At 46.6% G+C, this 18,869-nt stretch overlaps 1 protein-coding gene across 5 annotated transcripts in view; it reads right to left on the bottom strand.

Annotated features, from left to right (window-relative positions):
- bcar3 (BCAR3 adaptor protein, NSP family member) overlaps positions 1-18,869 on the bottom strand; it is a 73,885-nt gene that overhangs the window by 5,699 nt on the left and 49,317 nt on the right. For 4 of the 5 annotated variants that reach the window (XM_048252631.1, XM_048252632.1, XM_048252635.1 and 1 more), the window contains 3 exons: positions 8,859-8,987; positions 3,065-3,507; positions 655-755 (listed from right to left, as the gene is read on the bottom strand). In XM_048252631.1, the coding sequence (XP_048108588.1) occupies positions 655-755; positions 3,065-3,507; positions 8,859-8,987 (673 nt within the window). Of the gene's footprint in view, positions 1-654; positions 756-3,064; positions 3,508-8,858; positions 8,988-9,398; positions 9,607-18,869 lie in introns of those variants that run through there. The other variant, XM_048252634.1, reaches the window with a different exon arrangement.

The raw sequence follows: 18,869 nt of genomic DNA on the forward strand, positions 1-18,869 counted from the left end.
CCCAGTGTATGGATTAGCCATTTATGGATTGCTTTAGCATAGATGTTTAGAACTGCCTGCACACTCTACTGTACCTTCCTCTGTTGTCTTCTAACCCACTAGAACCAGTTGGGTTCAGTCATGCACCACATGTCTTCCTTCCATAATAATCACGCATAATAATAATAAATAATGATTATAATGATAATAATAATAACCCTACAGGCCTCTCTGTCAGGTGCTGCTGCAGTACAGATTACTCCCTGCAGTTCCCCTTTCTGCATAAGTAACTCAGATAGCAGCCAACTGTGCCACGGATCTGAGCTGGACCTGAACCAGATCAGGGCCAGAACTACTGCAGGTTTGGCTGCTCTCCAGGCAGTCTGCGATGCCATTAACCAAACGCATGCTCTCAAAGACATTTCCTCTGGAGACGGTGCTCCATTTGCATTTAAAGTGAACTTCACTCACTCACTCACATGAAAGCCCAAATCTTTCAAAGGCAAAAGAAGGGAAAGAAAGGGGGGAAGAAAGTCCTGCATGGCGTGCTTATCATCAGACTGTTCTTTGAGAGCAGCCCAGACAGAGTAAACACGCTCAAAAGAGTCACGCAGTGGGGGATTCCTGAGAGGAGAGGAGGGGAGAGGACGGGAGGCGGGCGGCATGGGAACTGACCGAGAGGTAGGAAGCTCTCGGACTGGTGCGTCTTCAGAGGCCGGCGTCGGTCCTGGACGTGGTTGAGACACGCAGGCTGGCTGCCACACTTGTCCTTGTTGCTGTTTTGGGGAAGGGTGTGAGAACAGAACACAACAGAACATTTTCAGTTCAGAGCACGAAACGTTGCCCACACACATATATACACAAGCCCACACACACACACACACATACACATATGTACACACACACACACACACACACACAAATGGGCTTGCCCACAGTGACTAAAGAAAAAGCGCCTCAAACCCAGAAAAGGGGAAGACATCGGATCCCTTTAGCTTTGCGAAGTGCCTCTCCGCGCATAAGCTACCTTGTAATTTGTTGGGGTATTTTTTGTCCTGGGTTTGCTTTGGCATTGTAGTGTCACTGGGTGTTGTGGGTCCCGGGCGGAGAGCGGAGAGAGCTGTACCCGCCCTGAGCCACATCCACAGCCGCAGGGAGGCCTGGCCCAGGGCTGCACTTATCTCTGGGGGCGTCCTGCTGGGAAACCCATTTAGCACAGCTCAACATGACCTGCTGCCGCTGGCTCCACGGAAGAATGAGACAACTTGTGGAGGCTGAAGGGTCTTTTTTTAGGGGGCATTCAGAAGTTGTGGAGCTAAGGGTTCGTCTTTTCTCTCAAAAGAGAGGCACTCAGATTATAAAATAAATAAAAGTTGACAATAAACTGATATTAAGGAGAGGGAATTTGGGCATGTGGTGAACATGTTGAACATGTTTTACCAGTCTGCTGTTTCTAGTGCCATTTTCTTTGCAGCCATCTGTTGGGGCACCAGTATCAGAGCAAATGACACCAAAAAACTCAACAAGTTGATTAAAAGAGCTGGCTCTGTGCTTGGAAGTACACTTGAACCCCTAGAGTTGGTTGTTGAGAGAAGGATGTTGCAAAAGCTCCTTAACATTATGGACAACACCTCACATCCACTGAACGAACTACTAGTCAGACAACAGAGTGTTTTCAGCTGGAGGTTGCTTCAACTTCGCTGTAACAAGGACTGTTATAGAAAATCATTCCTGCCCACTGCTATAACTATTTACAACAACTCCCCTTTGTGTCGTGAGAAGAAAATCTTGCTGAGAGACAATGCACAGTTTACAACCTCTTCAACAGAGATAATATGCAATTGTATTTATTTTTTATTTTTAATTATTTTTTTAACTTGTATGTATGTGTGATATATGTTTACATTATTAATTGCTGCTGTAACACCATAATTTCCCTTTGGGAATGAATAAAGTAATCTATCTATCTATTTACAGTAAGACATAAGTGAGGAAATGAGAATCTGATCATAATAATATAGTAATTGTTATGTAGAAGAGAGAGATACAAGATTAAAAATGTAAAATGTAAAACATTAAGTCAAGTATAATGTGTTTGTGTTACAAAACATAAGAATTTAACCTATAAAATGCCCAGAGCATTTCCTGCATGACTAATTTTATCATTTAGTCCTAATCACGTTGATTACAGGAAAACATCTGCTGCGTGTCTGGACAGGTTGGGTGGTAGAACCTGAACTGGTGCCATGGGGGCAGATGCTCTTCCACTCCCTCAAGCAAGTTCCTCATAACAGCCCTTAACAGAAATCACAGGACGGTTCTCCCTCTCCCTTAGTAACGGATCGCCCCCTATTACCACCAGTCCCGTGTTTCCGCCCTCTTACGTGTATGTGTCACTTAATAATATTCATTTCTATACAAACCAAGACGGCGGATTCCTAAAGAAAAGCAGGCACCCACACCATAAGTGTATCTAAATTAGCTATGTACCAAAAATTACATTTTACTGTGACTCGAAGAGCTGTAAACAGTCTTGTAAGGCCCCAAATCCGCTTGGAGCTCCAATGGAATTTTGAATTGCGACGAGAGTTCTCGGGCTAACCGTTGATGTGCCGTGAGAAAGGTTGGGAATAGACGACCCACCAGGCCAGCACTAACCTCCGAGCGCGGTAAACAAAATCGGATATTTCAGGCAGTAAAAGCCCCAGTAAGAACCAAACCAGATTTTGTTCAAATCTGCACACCTATGGCTACTGAAAAATGTAAGGTTAATTTATCAAATGTTATTTTGAAGTATTAAAAACATCGTTGTTTTAGAATTTTCTAACGAAATGGGTGATAATTGGAGGTTCCCTATCGGCAGTGCTAAGGGCTTTGCAAAGAAACCTAAAGCTGACAACTTCTTGAGCAATGTTCCTGAGCATGGTTGTTCTGGCAGGTTCCCATTGATATTTTATTTTTTTTAATCATCACTAGGCAAATTTTCATGATCAAACAAATAATGACACATGGTAGTGGTTGTCCAGCAACATTGCTCAAAATGTGGCCCTATGTGTCATCCCCTTGAGATGGCTCTCCCACTCACCTGAGGAGGTTCCCCCTGCTGATGGACTGGTCCTGGCTGTGTCCGTTCAGGATGTTCAGACTCAGGCGTTTGGAGGTCTGGCTCTTGCGGTCGGCGAGGTGGGTTCCGTCTGGCCGGAGGGCCCCGACGCCGTACTTCTCCTCCAGGCAGCGCAGGGGCAGCCCGCGGTTGATGGGCTGGAAGATGATGGCGCCCACCACCTCAGAGACGGGCCGGCGGTTGCCCACGTAGTAGCGCACGAGTGCGGGCACGCTGTCGAAGCCCTCCGCCTCCAGCAGGTACTCCACGCGCGAGTAGGCCTCGTTCAGCGCCACCACGCGCTTGCTGATCTTGAAGTGCTGTGGGCTGTTCTTCCACTGGCACGTCAGCACGTAGTTCCCCGGGCTCGACAGCGAGTCGCGGATCAGAAAGTCACCGTCCCTCTGGACGAGGTTCTCCGCCACCTGTCATACACACACACACAAACACACACACACAGACACACACACACACACATTAGCCAGGCATACAACACCATCATCCGGGCTGTCACCACCCACAGAGTCCCAACAGCTGGTTACATATGGGAATCTCCACACGTATCAGATGACACGGCCGTGGCCAGCAGCTGACAGTAGAAGACATCTGGCCCTGATGTGGCCCTGTCTCGGCCCAGAATCTCCTGCACTCTGGGTGGCCCATACACAACATACCCACAGCTGATATTTCCTCAGTAACTACAGTCGCTGTGTCAGTGTGACGTGGTTATCAACATCAACACAGCATCATCATATCAACATGACATTCAAAAGCATCATCGCTGCATAAGAGTCAAACCAGCAGCATGATTTTGAACTGAAAATGTTACGAGCAACTTCATCATCTCATCAAATTCCCTCTCCATCGACCTGCAAACCAAAAACCTTTTCTTGGACTACAGCAGGATCCTTAATTAAAGCATTTCTGTTTGCACAATCTTTTTTAAGGCAGCTACTGGAGAGTTTGGAAATTTAATTAAAAATCTGTGAGTTTGAAAACACCCTCTCTCAACAATCAGGCTTCAGACTGCACACAGGAAGAGTGATATTAAAAGCTATTAAGATCAGCTGATGCCACCAGGCTTTCTGGGGACGGCTTGTGTAATGGTGTTTTCCTCTCAGGGGTCTGAACTCTTAGTAAAGCTGTGTGTGTGTATGTGTGTGTGTTTGTTTGTGTGTGTGTGTGTGTGTGTGTGTGTGTGGGCATTGAGCTCTACTGTTATGGCACACTATCACATGCCCCCGGATAAGCACACACTGAAAACACCTCCAATTACCCTGCATGGCATGAGTCTACAGTATATATACTATATATATATATATATACACACACACACACACACACACACACACACACACATGCTATAAGTGCACTACACTCATATACACACACACTCCACTAATACACACTGTGTTGAACAAGATTGAAATCAAAGCCACTTTCAAAGGCCCATTTCACTGCATAAGAGTTGCTATTGGAGACCCATTCCTCCATGTAATCTCAAACAGCTGTTTGGATACAGAAGGGTTTATTTTACATGTCTGGTTGGTTTTTGTCACAGGACGGTATTCACAGAGCTGGATGTTGATATTGGGTACATCTTTAGCAGTTATGTAATACTTCAGACAATTTAGCCTTTGTTAATTTGTTTACTGGTGGGAACAACATTGTTCTAGTTTCTCACCAGTACACCTAGATTAGGGTGTGACCTGTCTTGCAACATCTGTGTCACCTTTAGTAATACTAATCGCTTCAAAATCGGTTTAAAGGACCATGCCAACTTTTTGGGAAATTAACTTTGCTATTGCTATTAGATTTGCTGTCTACCCCAGAATTAGATAAGAGGATATATATGCTTAATTTCTCTATCTGTGCAATAACCTAGTCTCACACTGTTAGTCTAGCTTAGCAGAGAAGAGAATGGTATGTATCCCCTGTGTATCTAACTCTCGGGTAGATGGCAATTAAGCTCATTTCCCCAAAAGTTGGCTTGTTCCTGTGGCCAACGTCAAAGAGAAAGTTCAGCTTAGCAGCACCTGAGGATAAAATGAAAATCCTTTAAATGCTGCACACATAGGTGTTTAACTAGAACAGGATTACTGGATCACTGCTTGGAATCAGTAGGAACAGATCATCTGTGTAGAACAGCCCCTAGATGCGTGTTGTTCCCTCTCCTCTCCACCCCTGCCCTGCCCGGCTGGTTCGACTTGTTCCTGCTGAAAGACACCTGGCCGTGTCTGTAAATATGACCTGTGTGGACTGTACTACGTGTTGCCGCACCCTTTGTGAACGCCACAATGGTGTGTGAGATGGAAGGGTGTGTCTGTGTGCTCCAAGCTGGTACGCTTTCATTTGTGTTTATTAATTTACCAGACACTTTTATCCAAAGCGACTTACATGTCAATTATATTACAAGGGCCATTCTCCCCAGAGCAACTCGGGGTTAAGTGCCTTGCTCAAGGGCACAACAGTGGAGGCCAGGAATTGAACCCACAACTTCTCAAGCTACTGCGTGCTAGCCCAGCGTGCTAGCCCAGCCCAGTGACTGCCATTTTGGGGAAAGAAGACGCAAGATGGGCACTCATGGCCCAGTGCTATCCTTGTTACACACACACACACTGAACCCTGAACAACCCCCCGCACCTCCCCACACTTTTTTTTCTAGTGAGTGTGTGTGTGTGTAACTTCTCCTGTAGGGGGGGAGCATGACAGGCCTAAACCCCTGTTACAGTGTGTGATAACGATATGAGCCTAACCAACCAGTACTTCTGTGCTTTATCTTATCTTCATCAGAGAATAACGCAAGTGAATTGTTTGATAACAGGAGAGGAGCTAGTGTCCCACGCGTCACACGACAGGCGCCTAGGAAACAGTCAGTTAAGCACTGAAGGTGTCACAGGCTTAGTCATAGACTAGCACAACACAGAAGTAAACAACCATACCAAGTTCATGAATCATAATAAAATGGCCTTGGTGAGAGGAGTACGTGTTGCACACTGAGTGAGACAGTAGAGTTCTGTGTGTGGGAGGAAACAATAGACGCTGGGGGTAGTGATGAGGTGGTGGGTGGGGGTCTGGGCAGGGGTGGTGTTAGCTGTGGGTGCAGCAGACTGGAGTAGACTGCTCCTAATGTGATTAGGGGGGGGGTCAGGCAACACAGTCAGGCTTTTAGGGAGAGAGTGATGAGGGCACTGGGCCAAATGAACTGACTGGTCTGGTCGAGGCCGCAGCTGCAGAGGGGAACAACACCCAGGGTTGCTTAAGAGGACAACACATTTATAAATTAAGCTCCCATCATCATCAACGTCAACATGATGTGTGGTTCTGTGAGGGCTGGCCGTGTTTAAACCATCCCTGTGGGCTAAATCAACCTAAAATCACAAAGTTTGTCAAAAGGTTCTCTTACAAGAAGGGGATTTTTCAGGACAGTTGTTTACTGCTTAAAGATAGGAAGCAAATTTGAGATGTTCAAGCAGGAAGCCTTTGGGGAATTCTATATGGATTGACTCTTTGGATATCTGGCCACTGGAGGACAAATGCACCTCACCTATAACCACACAGGAAATGTGTTTTAATATCCCCATTCATCAGGAAGAATAACTGCACGTGCTTCCTCTAGTCTGCATGTGTGCTACTGAGACACTTGGAATCCTGAGCTAAGATATTAACACAACTAAGAAATGAATCATATTTGTTTGAGATCTGTTAGTGAAAGTCATGCTGCTTCTCTGGCAGGGAAACTGGACTCATATAGCAAACTGCAGAGGTTCACCCAACCCCAGCGATGTGAATTAAATCTTGCACAAGTTCACACCATCTTGTCTCCTCATCATTGGCATTCTGCTGCAGCCTCTGCTGCTGCTGCTGCCTGGTGTCCCCTAAGGCACCTGTCCATCGGGGTCCCCACATACTCAGCTGTGCCCTCATGCAATGCAAGCCACAGGTTTACAGCTACACTGACCCACTGCCTCAGACCCCCACCCACACACACACATAACAGAGACCAACCAGAATGTTCACAGGCGCCCATTTACATACCCCCAAACACACACACATACACACACACAACAGAGCAGAGTGAAAGCAGAGTGTCCACCACAGTTGCCTGGTCAAGGGAATCCACTGACAGCCGAGTATTTATCTCTCACTCTCTCACTCTCTCACTCTCTCACTTTCTCGCTCTCTGCTCTCAGTCTCATAGATGGCATGGGAGGTATGTAAGGCGCTTGTCCTCGGTGGACAGAGGAAAGGAGAGAAGAGGAGGTGCCAGTCTGGAATGACCGACATGAGGGGCCTGCAGGTGTCACAGCACAGAAAGAGCAATTGGTGCTAGAAGGGGTCAGGCCCGGAATGGAACCCCCGGGAAGATACCATGGCATTGTGATGTCATAATCAGCAAGACTCTAGAACTGATCTCGCGCTGCTGAGGGTTAAAGCGGAGCTAGTAATCAAGGATCTTTGCTGATATCTAGCAATGGCGATGAGCAGCTGATCTCCATTCCAAATCCCATACCACCCCAATCTGGGACATGTCTGACACAACTATCATTTAATCACCAGTGAGGCTTTGGCATGCACCAGCCCTGACGTGGAATGATAATCCAGTCACCAGCAGAATGCTGGAGTGAGCCCAGCCATGAGGCACTGCAGATGCGGTTACATTTAGACATGAGGCTTAGACCGTGATTCGGCATGATGCCTTGGAGCCTTATCTGTTTTGAGTCAGAGTGGAATCACCAGTGAGGCTCTGACACCTGAGATTCTAATGCAAACCTGGCACAGTCCCACCTGGACGATGCTGATGACGTAAATCACCAGCGAGACCCAGAATTGGCTATGGCCCGAGGCTGGCGTACGTCTGTTTGAATGATGACCAGATAGCCAACAGACTGATAGTAGAGATGCACAAAGCCCTGATGTGTCATAGATCCTCTACGGGGTCGTTTGCTGCTCTGCCTGCACTGTGGGCTGTAACTGGAGCCCATGTGTTTGTGGTGTTGACAGCGTTGTGCCTGGAGTCTCCAGCGTCCGTGCACTGCGCACGCATCCTCTCCATGCCTTCTCTAGGTTCGGCCTCGTTACACCAGGAAGGCCAGCAGAGCATGCTGCGTGATTTCATTATCATTTTTCACAAAGACATGAATGTTCCCCTGCCAGAGAAGCAGCATGACTTTCACTAACAGATCTCAAACAAACACAAACACACACACACTCTCCGATGAGTGCATGAAAAACAAGTTTGTCAAAAAAAGAAGACAAGACCGAAGCATTCTAGTCTACCTCCACCGTCTCATCCATCAATATGTTGTTGACATGTTTCAGACACATTTAAAACCAGTAAACAGTAAACATCATTCCAAGTCTATTACATCCCTCCAAACACCTCAAGCAGTGTCCCTCCCACTTGGAAATGTCCCATATTTCTTTCTGGTTAAACCGCAGTGTCCTGTGCCTGATGTTGGCAATACATGTGTGTGTGTGTGTCTGTCTACCTGTCTGTTGATGTAGTCTCTCCAAGTGAACTATGTATGTGCAGTTACTGTATACATCCTAGCTCTCCATGTCTGTTACATGTCTAAGCGTTGTGCTGTATGTATGTGTGTGTGTGTGTGTGTGTGTGTGTGTGTAGTGTCCGGTGCCTAGCTCCCCATGTCTGTTACACGCGTTGTGCTGTATGTAAGTGTGTATGTATGTATGTGTGTGTGTGTGTGTGTGTGTGTGTGTGTGTGTGTGTGTGTGTGTGTGTGTGTGTGTGCGTGTGCATCAGGGCCCTTACCTGTCTGGGGATGGCTCCGTGGTACCATGCGTGGCTGCGGGGCTCCTCGCTGGCCTGCTTCAGCTCTTCCTCCAGCTCCCTGCGCAGCTTCTCTGGTGGCCCGTCCATGATGTACTTGTCCCGGGAGAACTGCACATAGACAGGAACAACAGGCTCTTTCAGCAGCGTCCTCAGAGTCATGGCTGTGACAGGCACAGCCCGATCCAGCCGCTCCACACTCCTCTGTGTGTGTGTGTGTGTGTGTGTGTGTGTGTGTGTGTGTGTATGTTGATGTTCGACCAGTTCTTTCTTTCTTCAATTGATTCTCTCTCTCTCTCTCTTTCTCTGCCAAGCACACAAACACAATCCTTATCTCTTTCTCTCTGTCTGTTCCTCGCCTCTGTGTATGTCTTTCAGTCTCTATTTCTCTCTCTCTAATACTGCCTCTTACAATCTTTCACTGTCTGTCTCTGTGCCTCTCGTAGTGTCTCTTTCTCTTCTCCCTGTCTCTCTCTCTCTCTCTCTCTCTCTCTGCTGTTGTGGACAGTGTGGACTCTCTACCTGCTGTGACTGGAGACACAGCGCTGTCATTTCCGATAGGAATGAGTCGTCCTGGAGCTCCTCCCGACGTCCTGCCCCTACGCCTACGTCCTCCCCTCTCTCTCTCTCACTCACACACACACATACACCTCCCTCGCCTGGGCCTCAGGGTAGGCCCTACCTTCACCTGTACGTGTGTATACACACACACACACACACACACACACACACACATGACACTGAAGTGCTATGTTGCTTTATGACTCATTCTCAGGCTGGCCTTCAGAAGAGTCCGACGACTGGGGAAAAACACACATTGTGTCATCAGACACTGAAGGGCAGGAAAAAAAGAGCCATCTCCCCGTCAGGAAGAGGAAGCCCGACTGCACCAAGGACAATGGGCTTCCCCACCGCTGACATGCAACAACAGCCGACGCACCCCCTGGGCCCTCCAGGGCAGGGATACTTTCCAGAAGCATTTCAAATCCAATTAAATCTGCTGTTTTTGTGCTCATGCTCGGGTGGCTTACTACACAATAAACATGATAAGTCTGCTTATTAAAGTTGCTCGTCGTTGATGATAAGTTTGGTTTTAAGCTAAATGTCACCATAGTCTGTTTCACTGTTCTAGGTTCCATGTGTCCGCTCAGACAGAAGGAGCCTGACAGTTGGAACTGACTGTTAAAAAGCTGTACCAGACAGCTGCTGATGGTGGAACCTATTTGCTCAGAGGCAAAACAAATCCTGATGTTCCTGATGGCAGAACCGATCTCCCTTACATGGGGCATAAGTTCACATAGTTCCTAAAGGCAGAGCTGATATCCCCCACATGGGGCATAAGTTCACATAGTTCCTAAAGGCAGAACAGATCTGCCCCACATGGGGCATAAGTTCAGATAGTTCCTGATGGCAGAACATAACTCCCCCACATAGGGTGTAAGTTCAGGCAAGTGCCTCCACTGCTGAATTATAGGACTCCCTGGACTAGAGACCATTTAATATCTTGATCGCAAGTGCAAAGACCAACTGGCTCTCTTCAGCTGTAATTAGTTTTACTGTTGTTATCCATTGCAAAATAAGAACAACACAGGGATCAGTTTCTAACAAAGACCTTTCAGTTTTAGTGGAGAAGTCCATCTCCCCCTCCCTCCTCCCCAAATCTCTCTCTCTCTCTCTCTCTCTCTTTCATTCACACAACCAAAGGGAGTTACTCTAATTAGAAATGTTGGGAGGGAGAGAGAGTTCACAATGTTCTTGAGTGTTGCCAGTGGTGGCATCCTTTTGTTTCGTTTGTTTTGACAGCAAACAAAAAAAGCCATTCAATTGGACGCCACTCACACAACGAACACGGGGTGAAGGACACAGGGACCGGTTGTGTGGAACGAACTGGCCACTGATTAATGACCCCCATCAACTATTACGCAATCTGGAAATATTTCTATACTGCAGAAAGATACTTTGAGTTCAAGATGCTTCTGTTTGATGCAGCATGGCTGAATTGTTTACAGTCCTTCAGTAGAGAGAGAGAGGTGAGAGCTGCACTTTTATGGCTTTGGTCTATACAGCAGTGGAACTTTGATTCCGTGGAGTGCATTAAGGAGAATGAGGTCAACCCAGAGGTAGAACTTTGATTCCGTAGAGTGCATTAAAGAGAATGAGTGTAATCCAGCAGTGAGTGACCAAAGCATACTGGCCCCTCGAGACTCGCTCTCCCAAACGGCGGCTTCCTGGACATGAGGAGTGAAACGCCGCCTGGAATGTTCAGAATGTGGCCTGTTGAACCCCAGTGACCAAAACTACTACTTTCACAAAACACCCAGGGCCACTTGAGCATGCCCGGAAACGTAGCCAATTACAGTAGCTCTCGGAAAACCAACCCCCCCCCAACTCACACTCACACACACCATTTTTCTCTCTTTCTCTCTCTTCCCCTCTATCTCTCTCTCTCTCTCTCTCTCTCTCTCTCTCTCTTTCAAATCAAATCAAATCAAATCAAATCAAATGGTGCTTTATTGGCATGAATGAGTAAAGTCACTGTTGCCAAAGCTACAAGTATAACATGTTAATAATCAACTTTACATAAGTATTGGTATAGAGATAAAATGAAATAATGAAAGGAAAGTAAAAACAAAAATATATATATATAATAATAATAATAATAATGAAAGGATAAATGGTAAATGATATTAAAAGGACAGTAATAGCTTCAGCAATAGTGCTATACTGTAGGAAAAAATAGAAATAAAAAAATGTATTATTGTAAACACATATTATATGCCTACACTTGCAGATACATCTACAAAAATCAATTTGAGGTAAATAGCATTACCTAATATCAAACATAGTATTTACATGTACACAAAGGGGATAAACTCATCAATATGCCACACATGCCAACTTTTCTCTTGTCTGTCTTTCTCTCTCCCTCTCTATCTTCCCCTCTCCACAGGACTACAAATCTGAGTGTTCCAACACGGCCCGACAAATTACATGCCAAATCAAATTGACGTCAAGCACCTGGAAATTGTTTAATTTTTTAACAGAGCAAGGGAGAAGCCTGTGTGTTTATGTCCATGTGTGTGTGTGTACATGTGTGTGTGTGTGTGTGTGTGTGTGTGTGTGTGTGTGCACTGGGGTGATTGCAGGGGCGGAAAAACGTGTCTTCTAAATGAAAATGGATGCTGTTTGTTTTCTAGCGAGAGCTAATTAAGTAGCCCGAGTCAGACACTGACAGTCACATGGAGCCGTGCCCACTTTAATATACTTTTATGACCAGGTCCCATCTAAGAGAGAGAGAGAGAGAGAGAAAGAGAGAAGGGGGGATAGAGGGGGAGATGGAGAGAGGGGGGTTAGTGAGAGGGAGGGAGGGGTATTGAGAGAGAGGGGTAAGAGTGAGTGGGAGGAGAGAGAGAGAGAGCATCAGTCTCCTGGGTTCATCAGATTAAAATAGGTTTTATGGCCAGGGTGAACTGTTGTGTTATTTTGTGAGAGCTCTCATATAAGACGCTAAAGTGGGCAGACTTCATTAGGGAATGGGGGAAATGTATTTTTGGTGCAGGGCAGTCTGGGGTGTGTGTGTGTGTGTGTGTGTGTGTGTGTGTGTGTGTGTGTGTGTGTGTGTGTGTGTGTGTGGTGGGGGACGATGTCATTGGTGACTAAAGCACTGTGGTGGGTCTTCAGCTTCATTGCCCCTGTGCTAACACTCAGTGAAACCCGCTCTGACAAGCAGATGCTAACGCTATTAAATAATACATGTCCACTCCCGCCCAGTGCAGCCTGGCACAGCGCGCCGTGGCGCACCGGCGTTGTTCAGCAGTGACGTCTCTCGCGCGAGACGCGCTTCACTGACCCCTGACCCCACGGCCCTTTTATTTAGCCCAGACGATGGCCGGGACAGAAAGCCAAAGCGACTGAAAGGGCTTGTGTCAGATTTAAGATGCTGACGCGAGGGCTGTCCCTGAGGATGGGAGCCTTATGGTGCTGGTGAATACTGTATAAGATAGACAGAAGGAGGGAGGGAGGAAGAGAGGGGAAGACGGAGGGGTGGAGAGGCCTGTCAAGCTTCGGGCGCATCACCAACAGGCCGGAGGGGGGGCAAGCTGTCACTTTCACTGAGCTCTCCTGTGCCTTTGGGGGTTGCACTGCAGGCGGAAGTGGGGGCAGACGTGGGGGCAGAGTAGGTCTGTCAGTGTCAGCACAGCCTGGATCAGACTCAGAGCCCCTACAGCATCCCCTCAGGTCACACCCAACCCCCCAACCCAGAGAGCAGGCAGCCACACTTAGACATAGATCCCTTCACTGTCCCACTGCCGGCCCAGTGCTGTTCCTGCATCCAGCAACAAGCCACTGAATATCTGCTGTTTTGCGAATCGTATGCTACATCAATTAGCTTCTACTATAACCAATGGAAGTAAGAGCGCTTCACACACTCGAAAAAAAAAAGGAGACCAGTCTTCAAAAAGGGAGTTTGTGAGCTGCGCACCCAGAGTAGTCTGTTTGATATCCTCTGAGAGCAGGTGACATGACGAGGGCCGCCTGAGCAACAGATCACACTGGAGTGCCTGTTGACTGGCGCCTATGAGATAGATGCAAAGATAATGTTGTTTAGCATACCACACACACACACACACACACACACACACATTGACACAGCTGAAGTTACACACTCATATGTTACACACTCAGCTCTGGGTTCCACTGACGGGACTGGTGGTGAGGGGATGATGGCGATCATTAGATCTGGTTTTATGTTGACTGGCCATGAGGCGTTTCTGTACACAGAAAAACACTGCGGCGCATGAGCAAGGGGCGCTCCCTCAGGCAGTGTAAACTGACTGCACCATACATATGAGCCGCAGTGTGAGGGGTCCAGGGGGTTTGCTGGGGCCTCTTGTTCATGTGTTCACACACACACACACACACACACACACACACACACACACACACACACACACACACACACACACACACACACAAACACACATGCACCACTCATACACACACACATGCACACATTCTCTCACACACACACACACACAACATGTGTCATTCCTCAGGGGGCACAGGCATGCCGTTCCCACGGTTACTGGCAGCGGGCGTGAACTCTGTGTGTCACGGGCGAAGTGAGCTGTGTAGAGCGTTCCGTCTAAAATATGCCGACAAAAGACTTGCAATTTGAGAGCATGGTGGCCATGTGTTCCTTAGGTGGGCTAGTTCTTGCAGAGTTTAGGCCAGGAGAACAACTCTGAGGCTATGCAGGCAGGTGTGTGTGTGTGTATTGTTCTGTTCTTACATTAACACAGCTGGAAACCAGAATGGGTTTGTTCCCAAAGGAGGGTTTGATACACTACACCCTCAGAGAACGCTTACTGGTCATGGCTTACATAAATAAATTAAGCTAAATTAAATTCCACTCAGCTGAACTTCAGGGATCTTTCACTAACGCTTGATACAGATTAAAAGGAAGCACAGGGGACACAAATGGCTGCAGTGTCTACACCACATTTGGGTTCAAGTGTCCACGGGGACCAGGGTTCGGGTCCGACCGGTGACAATGTCCTGATCCAACCCCATCTCTCTCTCTCTATACTTAAAAAATTATACAGACTCTGAACAAGTCCCATTTCAACTGTGAACCATTGTCTCCACATCTCCTACATTGTCTGTAGGTTTTTTTGACTTGCTACTTGCTAGCCCCCAAAGTGTCACATTTAAGTGGCTAAGGCCACAGTGTCTATAAATTCCTTGAAGCATTGCCAGTTATAAATGGTGCTATATCAATTACTAATTCAATTAGGCTCAGCTTCCAGATGAGATGCTATTGTAAATTGATGGAACAATGGTGATAGTTCTAGATTCAGAGGCGTTGTCCTCTCCACAGGGGAAATACCTTCTTCTCTCCTCTTCTCATGTCATGTACGGGTATTTTTGTGTGGACCATAGGCACATGAGTCCAGCCGTGTGTGGGGGCAGAAAATAAACTCAGATGGCAGAGCTATTGTAGTACGGGCTGGGCTGGGCAGAACAGAATGCCCCGGCCTGCCAAGCCAAGACAACACCCAACAAGCCGCGAATGACAGCGACCAGGCGACTCAACACACACACACACACACTTTTTTTTCCCTCTCTCTTTTTTGGCCTACTCTGATCTGTGTGTGTGTGTGTGTGTGTGTGTGTGTGTGTGTGTGTGTGTGTGTGTGTGTGTGTTTCTTTCTGTCCAGCTTTCTATTTTTTATTCAAATCCAGATGTCCAAGGTGTCATCTACACTTCTGGAAAGAACACATCTCTCCTCCTCTCCTCTGTCTCTCTTCTAAAGTGCATTACAGAGAAAGTTTCTAGAAGTGACTTTTTGGGGGGGTTTATGCCCATATGTCTCCCTGGCACCGCTTTGGAATAACTGGTGCGAGCCAGTGCTTCGCCACCCTGGGGCAATAAACCATTCTCTTACCTCTACTAAAAGCCCCCCCATAGCACTAATAAAGCCTGAGCCCACACTTTAAAAATAGCTGGAGCCTTTGCAACCCCTTTGCAACCCCCCCTCCCACCAGCCATCACGAGGGGGCTCTGCCGGTGCATTTGCACGTCAAATCAATCATTGCAATGCCTCTCGCCTTTTCATCAGCCGGTCGTTTAGACCTCTCCAGCCTTGCATTAAGACCATGTGTTGGCATATTCCACATGAGTGACCACAGCATCTCTCCTCTGTCTGCTGGCCTGTCTCACAGCCACACACACACACACACACACAGGCACACACACACACACACACAGACACAGACACAGACACAGACACACGCACACACACACACACACACACAAACACACACACACACTCACACACACACACACACAAGCACAGTGGAAGGACATTAGCTGTATGAGACTACAGGTACGTCAAACATTTAAAGCAGGGGTATTCAATTAATCAAGCAAAGGTCTGGAGCATCATAATGTTTAACGTGCATGTTTAGGCTATGTATATGTATGTATGTATAATATTAGGATGGATGGAGCCTAGTTGTAGATAGATAGATAGATACTTTATTGATCCCCAAGGGGAAATTCAAGAAATAGAAGATTGTAGGCCTAGGCCTAATGTTTAATGTGAAATAAAATAAGTAGCCTAAAAGGGAACATCCGAAATGAGGAGAAATAAGGCAAGATAAGAGTAATTGGGGAGAAAAACTGAGTAGCTTTGGCTATTTTTAAGATCTTAACGTGAACTTAAAATTAAAATTTGAGCTGAGACAAGGATGGATATTGCACAGCTGGTTCCTTGAACCCATTATTCAGCAAGTTTTTTTTTTTTTTTTTTGACCCGAAATCCTGGAAACCCAGGAATATCACGTTGTTGGGCAGTGAATGCATGTAGGCTTAACTAGATTGTGGTGGATCAATCATATTGCCTTCTTAAATCATAAAATATTCTGTGGTCTCAGTTCACTGTTGAATGGGCCTAGCCTACCCTATGCTTGCTCAAAATATATGCTTTGTCTAGTAGAGGTGCTTCAAATTGGCTCTTAAAATCGCCTGTCTCAGAATATATAGAAGAGGTCCAGGGCAATTCCGCCCAAAACGGTCACATCCATATTTAGTTGGCGTTACGGACGTGACAGTTTTGCATGGTATTGCCCCCGTATCGTTATATAAAGCTCTGTTCTCGCTGTCTAGCTTTCTCCTCTTTGAGCAATCGATGATTTGAAAATAATTTACTTATCGTTAACTTAGATATCCATCTGATTGTTTCTCGTCCCGACTCCTCTCCTCGCTCGTTTCAGGCTATCAGTCTCTTCTCCATAGTAGCCTAGGCTACTTTACTCAGTGACCGGACTTTACCAGAATTCACAGATTTCACTGGCTGAGTAGCAGCAAGCGAAATGATGGTTCCTGAAGCTCCTGAAGTAAATGCTGTTATCCTAACCAACAAAACATTTAGCGCAGCTTTGAAATCTTACGTGAAAATCTAAATTAGGCTATTATGGTCTGGGTCCGGATAGGATCACGTCACAGTCCAGACTCGGCCCGCCATTTGGTGATCCCTGATTTAAAGGAAACAAATTCTTAAAAGGATCAATGTTAGTCAGATCTTGTTAGTCTATCACTAACTATCACCAGTTAACCACCAGTCATTTCAGTCATTTGAGACTAAAGTGTTTCTTCCCCACACACACCATATCTCCCCAAACAGAACCACACTGTCAGTGGGTTAGTCAAAAGTGTGCCATAAATCCAACTAGGGCTCTGAAGATTCAAAGATAGACTTGATCTGACCGAAGCCGAAGGATCTGGGCCAGCTGAAGATTCGACCAAGAGGCCAACGTTTGTAGAGATGTAGTCGGCATTGTTTATTTGCAGTCTTGATTACAAAGTAGATCTCTAGTGAGATCTCTGATGAAAAGACCAGTTTCATCATTTCAACAGCATAATCTGCTATAAGGCATCTCATCAGGACAAGTAGAAGCTTAAGGCCAAAGTTGGATGAGTGCAGGCTCTAGCAGGAGAGGACCTCAATAAGATCAGAGATGATCTGCACACCAGATAGCTCCCATTGATAATCTTTTTTATTGTATTGCTATCTCATCAGGACAAGACTATACTACTGGCTCCTGATGTGCTGGCTCATGAAATAGCCCTCCCACCACTGGCCTGGCTTGCCCTGGCCCCTGACATCACTCCAGCTTGGCCACAACATTATAAATATGTTCGACGGAGCTGAGAACATTTGCTTGATCACACCATGAACTCATGAGCCAGAGAGGCCCCAGCTGATGACCCGATGATCTCCAAACCAGAGTAACGAACGGAAAAACAACCCCATCCTAAGCCGCTTTGATATAATGAACACCGACGAGAGAAAGGATTCTCATGTAGTCGCGTTGACTCGACTCCTTTGCGCTAAATCCTCTTTACTTCGACCCGTACATGGGTAATCCGCCGGCATGTGAGAATGGAAATGGTTAAAGCCCATGTTGAGAAGAGAAACATCACAGATTAGGAAGGTTGGTGGTTAACTCAAGGAAGGTTAAATGCTTACCTCAGGGGAACATGTAAGCCTTGAATGTATACTTAATGATCAAAATGTTTACTGTTTCCTTAAACTTTGAATAAACAGTATTAAAGCAATGGTTGGCAGAGGCTTCCTGTATGAGCATTTCAAAGCAATGTAATGAGTGCTCCTGCTCCCGAGAGATAGGAGATGATTGGGGCATCTCTGAGACTGGAGGTTCTGGCCTCACCCTTCCTGTCCACGGGTAAACAGGCCGTATCATCGGAGCGTTACATCTCCACTCGCTCAGCCCCACGAGACCTGCTTGACCAATCATCATCTCTGTTTTCATCCATAGATGCTAGATGTATCTCAGTAATGGCTTCCCATGTTTGCATCTAATGCCCCTACTTCCCAGTGTTTCATTCTGTTGCCCAGCATAAAGGGACAGATGGGTGTGTGTGTGTGTGTGTGTGTGTGTGTGTGTGTGTGGCAAGTCTTTGGGAATAGACCATTAGGCAGTGAGATGGGCTGGGCTTGCGATGGACCCATTTCCTTGGATTCGATCAACACTTTTCCAAGTTTAAGTGAAACTGTATGAACACTGTTTGTCAATATACAGTATGGTGTGTGTGGTGAAGAAACAGTTTAATCCCAAATGACTGGTGTTTAACTGGTGATAGTTGGTGGTAGACTGATCTGACTAACACAGCTAATGTACCTCCACTGTGCCTGAGTGTGTGTGTGTGTGTATGTATGCATGTGTGTGTGTGTGCATGTGTGCATGCGTGGCTGCGTGCGTGCCTGTACGCGCAGCGCAAGTAATGCGCGGGTGTGTGTGTGTGTGTGTGTTTGCAATGCACGCGAGTTTGTATGTGTGTGCGGTACGCGCGGTGTGTGTGCGCGCATGTGTGTGCGTACGCGCAAGGTGTGTGCGCGCGCATGTGTGTGTGTCTTTGTGTGTGTGCATGTGTGTGTGTGTCTGTCTGTGTGTGTGTGTGTCCAC

This window comes from Alosa alosa, chromosome 9 (assembly GCF_017589495.1).
Source record: "Alosa alosa isolate M-15738 ecotype Scorff River chromosome 9, AALO_Geno_1.1, whole genome shotgun sequence".
NCBI classification, from domain to species: domain Eukaryota; kingdom Metazoa; phylum Chordata; class Actinopteri; order Clupeiformes; family Clupeidae; genus Alosa; species Alosa alosa.